The sequence below is a fragment of the Copidosoma floridanum genome, unplaced genomic scaffold (assembly GCF_036245765.1).
Source record: "Copidosoma floridanum isolate Cflo_tuat_1 unplaced genomic scaffold, Cflo_Japanese_pri ptg000006l, whole genome shotgun sequence".
Lineage (NCBI taxonomy): Eukaryota > Metazoa > Arthropoda > Insecta > Hymenoptera > Encyrtidae > Copidosoma > Copidosoma floridanum.
In genome coordinates, this window is record NW_028321883.1 from 27017575 (window position 1) to 27024524 (window position 6950).

Here is a 6950-nt window from a genome sequence, read left to right on the forward strand (position 1 = left end):
ACGAGTTTACCTATCCAAAACTTCACGAAAGGACCAGTTTAAAATTTCTTTGCCAGTACTCTCCACTTGCGACTTGTAACTAATCTGCTCCACCAGAATCGGGTAATTGTGACTCTCGGTCGAGTTCATCATTGGCAGTCCGGCATTATCCGAGGGGCTCAGTTGTCTCTTGACATGATCACTGCAGTCCATTGCGTTGCTCAGTACAGGAATGGTGGAACGCAGACGCACAGTAGGACTGCAGAGGGAAGCTAGCACGGCGGACAGAAGCCGGTCCTTCGAGGTGATGCCCTGCTCCTTGTCGACTTCGGATAACAACTCGCAAAGAGATGTCCACTTGAGATAGGCCGTCGGGTAGAAGGCGTGGTAGCACGAAATGAAGGTCTTGTAGCACTCGTCCAGAATTGCGTTTACTCTCTTGTTTCCCAGGACTGTCATGCTCTTGTTGGTCCACGCTTTGCCTTTGATTTTAGGGGTCATGGTCACAGAATCTGACAAAATTTGCCTGAGCAGTGCTCTCACTTCGCCGATGCATTCCGCAAGCCTCACGGTTTCCGGTGGCGTCTTCTTACTCGTCTGATTGGGATAGATTTCGTTAATGTACCTCCTCAATAGTTTCAAGGTGACCTTACAAACGTAAAACAGCCTATCTATCTCGGCCATGGTGTGCAATGGCGACGTTGGCGAGTAAAAATTCGTATCAGCGAGATTGGCCTTGAGTGTGTTCCAGCTCCACTGTAACAGCGATATGAGGGATTGGAAGCACTCTTCGGTAACTGTCCTACTGAATTCTCTCTTTAAAACGTATACAGGCTCGATTTGATCCCTTTTGCGACTATAATTTTGATTCTCGGGAGTTATAATTCTGTACAGCAGATGTGGAATCTGGCCAGCATTCACGTCCGTCCCGTTGTTAGCCTCCTTGGACGTCTTAAAGTAAAACATGATCTGATCTTCCGCAGTCATGGTTTCCTGACCACCGGAGCCACAGTCGCTAGAGGGTCCACTGACTTTTGCCCAAGCGACGTACCAACGATTCGCCTGAAGGGGCACGGGCTCGTTAAACAGGATCGAGTACTTTTGCCTGGGCTCGCACTCGTACGGAATCTCGTCGGTCTCGGCAAGCAGTTCGCCATCAGTCTCTTCCTCGCCACCCTCGATCCCAATGTCGAAGAGCTTGATTTTGGCCGTGTACTCGCCACGACCACCAAACAATCCATAACCACCGAGAAGAATGTCAGTGTCGGCCATGAATCTAATGGCCTCCACAGATTGCCCAGAATATCCCCAGCCACCTCCGTGATTGTCAAACCTCGAGACGATGGAGAAGTCTTCTCTGCTGTAAACTTTGCCTTGAGTCGTTTGGTTGTTTTCAACGCCCTCCACGATAGCTAACTTTTCATCCTGAGCTTGCGTCAATGTATCCAAGCCAGCGAGCAAATGCATCGCGGCTTGCGATCGTGTGACAAAGCAGTTACAGACGACCGGCAACGAAAGACCTGGACTCACGATCGACACTTCAAGATTCGGTATAGTTCGAGCTTCCGTTGATATCACGTTGTAACACGAGATCTCGTTATTCGATGGTTTGAAGGACCAAATGACATTGTACAGCGGGTCCAGGCAAACGGCGCACTGATTAAAATCCACTTGGTCGGCGTTGTTGAAACTGTTGCACGTACCGTCACGTTTGTTTATCACAAGACACTTGAATGAATTTCGATGCTCGGTTTGTTGAGGTAACAAAAGAATGCAGTTCTTGTTGGCCATCACGGTGCTACGGGTCAAGCTGATGCTGTTAATTTCGTCGACCTTAACGTAGGTCTGATCACCCGAGGCGCCGATCCACGTGGCTTTTCTACCTAAGCGTGAACCGATATTCGGCACGATGTTTGGAAAACTGTGCCAGGGTTGCGATCGTTCGCCGTCTCGGTTGCTGGAAGACGTACCACCTGCCTTTTGCATCTGTTGGTCATTCCACCAGTTTATACCCAGTTGGCCTGAAACAGAACAAGGAGGAATTGGTTTCGGATTCCGATGTGTAAAGTACTTTTAAAAATAACTACGAAGCTCACCTTTTTGATAAGCACCAAAGGTATAAACTTCACCCTTGGACGTGAGTACGACCGTGTGGTTGCTCCCAGCAGCGACTTGGGTAGCTACACCGGGAATTTTAACTTTAACGGGTCCCGAATGCGCAATTAAATTGCCAACTCCCAGCTGGCCATAAATATTACTGCCAAAAGTATAAACGTCGCCATTTTGCAGTAGAGCAACCGTGTGGTGTAAACCACAGTGGACTTGGACCACCGGACTTTCGGTAGGCAGATAAACACGTGCTGGTGGTATGCTTGCGACGCGCGTCATGTCGCCACGCTCTACGTCGCTACCGTCACCACTTTCTTTTTCCTCGTTAATGTGACTAGCACCAGGACCAGCGGCTGATTTAGCGACCATAGATTTGTGAACCACCACTAGCGGATCAGACGCTGAAATTTTTTTTTTTTCATTACAAACTTGTAGAAAGGGCTTTTTTTACGATAAAAATACGTGTAAGAAAAATTACCATTGCATTGATCACTCGACCACTTGAAATGCTTCACTTTTTTATCTTCTAAGCGCTTTTTCAGATAATCACGAAATACAAAATCGGACATTTGTGAATTATCGCAAGCTGAAACAGAAAGTAAATTAAACTTCACAAGTAGTAATTATCAATTGACTTTTTTTTGTACCATTAAAAAAAACAAAAGTAAAAATCACCTGCAGGTGGTTGGGGTAAGGCCATCTCATCTTCGTCATCACAATTTTCTCGAGCACACATTCGACAACAGCCGCATTCTGCACAGCCGCCATCGCCTTTGCCACAGCCGCATTCCCTGTTAAAAATTAAACATTGCGATTCCAATTATAAACTAATACTGAAATGAAAGCGTGATAAAACTATTACGCACTGTCCAGGATTTTTGGAAGGTTTTTCTTTGGTGACACACGGTATTTTGTAGCCCGTACATTCGTGGCAAACAGTACAAATCATGCACTGATCGATGATTCCCCATTTGTGCTGGCCAGGGGGACACATACCATCTATCCTCATTTCTTTGGTATAATCCCAATCGTCATCTCCTCCACCTTCTAAATATGAAAAAATTTTTATTTGAGCAAAATAACAATAAATAAAATAATTACCATCCTCAGTGCCGTGGGCATCTTCTTCGGCGACACCAGTTTCCATGGCTGTCACGGTTGCCTCTCGGTTTGCGCAATGTGAGTATGCAAAGTCTCTGCCACATTGCCCTCTGTTATTAATGCCAAAAGTATACAGATGTCCCTTGTTCGTTAAGACAGCAGCGTGGGCTTTTCCCAACGACACATTAACAACAAACACAGATTTTAAATCCGGCACTAATCCAGTCACTTCGTCACTGTACAAAGTATCTTTGCCAAACATTAAAAGTGATCCTTCTTGCGTCACTAGTGCAGACGAGCCATTATTGCAAGCGGCATTCACGATGAAATGACCCTCCACTTTTTGTATTTTCTTTGGTTTACTTGGTTTTGGTTGAACACGAACTTTATTGCTCTCGCCGTCCTCGCCACGTCTAGCAATACCGGCAAACAGTACTGATCCATCGTCGAGGATTAAAATGACATGCTGACCCTCGTGGCCAATGGCAAAATTTATCACTTTACACTTTTTACCCACTGATACTTCCAGCCATTTATTTGACCTTATATTGTTCCTCATTCCTATACACCTACCCTTGCCTGTGTACATCAATTTACCAAACACAGTTTTTAATAACATGAATTCTTTGCCAGCAGCCACATACGCTATTTCGTCGTCACTGCGAGGATTTAGAATGTAAGTCATTTGATCTTCATCAAACGATGCATATCCAAATACATCAACGCGTTTTCGGGCCAATTTTAAAGGGAGCTCCGACGTTATCGTTACTGGATTGCTCAGAGTATTTATGGTACGAACAACAAAACCCTCCTGTAAAACGATAAAACGGATTTTAAAAATTAAATTTGGTTTATTTTTCTAAATGTGCGGAAAAAAAACTGCACTCACATCTTTACCAGCTGTAATCATTCCTAAACTTTCTCCATCGGAAAACATAAGCGAAGACGACCAATCTTTTCCCTCTAAAACAGCAATGCCTTTTATTGACAATGTATCGGCATCTAGGATCATTAATTCACATTGCTGTTTGGGCGAGTATTTAAAATATAAGGAACCCTATGGAAAAAAAATTTTTTTGAATGCACAAAAATTCATAAATACTAATTTTCTAAAAAAAAATTTCCAACTCACATTTGCATAACCGATCCAACCAGTTTCGGATGGATAAAAATCCGATTTGTTTGCATAAACGTGACCCCATATCGTACCACCGTGTCCATTGCCAATTTTAAATAATCCACAATTAGTATGCAAATATAAATACTTTCCATCGCTGACGAAACTTCGACCACTCAAAACTAAATTATTTATTTCATTTGGTAACTGAAGAGTAGAATTGTAAATCTTAGAACTTTTAGGAACACCGTGAGTTATCCAGTCTGGCCGTGTAAGTTTGCCAAGCAAAACAGCCTGTACACTTCTTTGAAGTGAAGTAAGAACAACTGGCAACTGAAAATTATTTACTGTTAATTCATAGTCATGACAATTAAAGCTCATTTTTAAAACAATATTGATAATAACCTGAATATTTTGCGATGCAAATGCCTTGGGACTCATTAGTAAGGCTGCAACAGTTGCGAGAATTTTTCCAGTATCTCCACGAACAACAACTAAACTAAGCAAACAAGCACAAGCTACCGCTGTCAAGTGACTTCCATCATTGGTTGCTGTTGACTCAGGACCATGCAAGGTAGCAAGATCAAGCAGAAGATCAAACAATGGATCTACAACATCATTGTGAGAAATAATGACAGCTTTTTGATAAATTCATAGTTTGGTTTATACGTATTAAATATTTTACCAATAACTTCATCTGGTTCGCTTTTCAAGCCTTCCGGCAGTTGTCCTTGTAATACATCCAACAATGCACCCAAAACTTTTGTACACAACGTTTGATCAATCGATCGACTTTCTTTCATTAAAGTAAATACACTTCTTAAACCTATTCCAACAATCTGGAAACAAATATTTCGTTAAAGTCTCGAATTAAACCATCAAATATAGTATACACTGACTCTATACCTTTGGTAAATTTTGCATTGTTGATATTCTATCTTCTTCGTCACTTTCAGAAATGACGCTATCACTGAATTCTGGAGGCGGTGGCGAACTACAATTTGACGCTCTGTAAGCTGCATTGATGGACTTTGCATGCTTTTCCAAAACAGCGCCTCTGACACATGCAAAGACTGCAAATGCGGATGCATTGCTAGACACCTCAACTTCAGGTGAAGAAGTACAATTTACTTCATCTCCAACATCGAGCTTTAACAGAAGCAATAGTGTTTTTGTTACATAAAAGACGAGGAAAAAAATTTCTTTTCGCATAAAACTTCTGAGCATAGTTTACCTTTCTTTTTTCCTTTTTCTTTGATTTATTCTTTTTACATTTTTTTAGTTCATCCTTCAACCTGAAAAAAAAAAATGTTTAAAGTTTCCACGGCCATTCAAATCTATAATTAAGTAGAATTTCAATTTTTCTCGTAAAAGACGCAATAAAACATTTAAAGAGTAGTAAGAGATTTTATAACTCAATGCGGCGTAAAAAAAAAAGGAGAGTATACCACGAATTGAATTTATGTACCTTTGGAAATGAATATCGGGTCCACAAATAATTAAATTCTAGAAATAATTTAAATTAAACAGAAATGTATTTTTTCAAAATAAAACCGCAATTGAATTAAAATTCAAAAAGATTAGTTGATAATCAAATACACTCATATCTTGGGAGCCGATAAGATAAAACCTTGCTCCTAAACACAAACGACACAAGTACCTATAGGTAAAGAGTAAACATTCGGGTGTCAAAAACCAAAACAATAACAACAACAGAGAGAGAGAGAGCAAATCAAAAGCTTTGAGGTTAATCTGTCCACCCCCAATTGTCATCCCCTTAAGAGCAACCCAACATCATTCACTCACCACTGGCAGCGACAATTGACACTCGTAAACACTTAAACAAAAAGTTTTTGAAATCCATCCCGGAAAAACCAAAAATCTTGGAAAATTCGCGAAAAAAAAAACCCCTGTAATCGGCATTCGTACAAGGTTATGAGAGTGACCCGCTTTTTGTTTACCTCTGAGCCTCGGCGATGCTCTTGAAGATGTAATAAAAGCACTTGACGTAGTCATCGGGCTCCGGAAGGAGTCTGTCACACTCGGCGACTTCCATAGCCTGAGCCTAATATACTTACTTTGGAAAACTTATAAGGGTACTCTCTAATTGCAACCCTCTTAATTTTGGTATTCTCTCTCCCGCTGCACCAGCTTCTTTACCCGAACACAATCCATCTTCGCCTATCGATCGTCCCCGAGAGTAATAATACTGGCAGCTGCTGCTGGCCTCGTCATTCTACTTCTCATATTTAGGTATACCATCACTGCTCATTGCTCGATTCAAATAAAATATATAGCTGCAGCCACCACGCCATCGGGGTTGCTGGATATGTGTACTTACCATGTACATCCGCAGATCGAGTAATTAATTATAAAAAGTAAGTGCTTATCCTGCATGTTTCGTGACAGTGTATTTTTCTCGCGCACTGACACTCGACGGCAACCGGCTTCTCTGTACACTCCTATAAAAACCACACGACACTTAAAAGTTCACCCGATAACGCGAATAATAAGTCGATGTAACACGCTGATTTTGAACCCTTTAAGCGAGGGGTGGTAAGCAAGTAGTGTGTAATAACAATAAATTAAGCACCGCAGGGTGCAGTTAGCATGCGGTACAAATTGGATTGGAACAACGCGCACT

General features: G+C 41.8%; 1 protein-coding gene across 1 annotated transcript in view; it reads right to left on the minus strand.

Annotated features, from left to right (window-relative positions):
* The window catches only part of hiw (MYC binding protein highwire), a 154366-nt gene extending 147662 nt beyond the window's left edge, over positions 1-6704 (minus strand). Inside the window, exons 1-12 of the mRNA XM_089598679.1 lie at positions 6268-6704; positions 5541-5601; positions 5213-5455; positions 4992-5145; positions 4712-4914; positions 4322-4639; positions 4079-4246; positions 2955-4000; positions 2764-2879; positions 2567-2674; positions 2076-2474; positions 11-2000 (exon numbers count right to left, since the gene is read on the minus strand). Of these exons, the coding sequence (XP_089454805.1) occupies positions 11-2000; positions 2076-2474; positions 2567-2674; positions 2764-2879; positions 2955-4000; positions 4079-4246; positions 4322-4639; positions 4712-4914; positions 4992-5145; positions 5213-5455; positions 5541-5601; positions 6268-6362 (4901 nt within the window). The 5' untranslated portion in view covers positions 6363-6704. The remainder of the gene's footprint in view (positions 1-10; positions 2001-2075; positions 2475-2566; positions 2675-2763; positions 2880-2954; positions 4001-4078; positions 4247-4321; positions 4640-4711; positions 4915-4991; positions 5146-5212; positions 5456-5540; positions 5602-6267) is intronic.
* Positions 6705-6950: the final 246 nt, after the last annotated feature.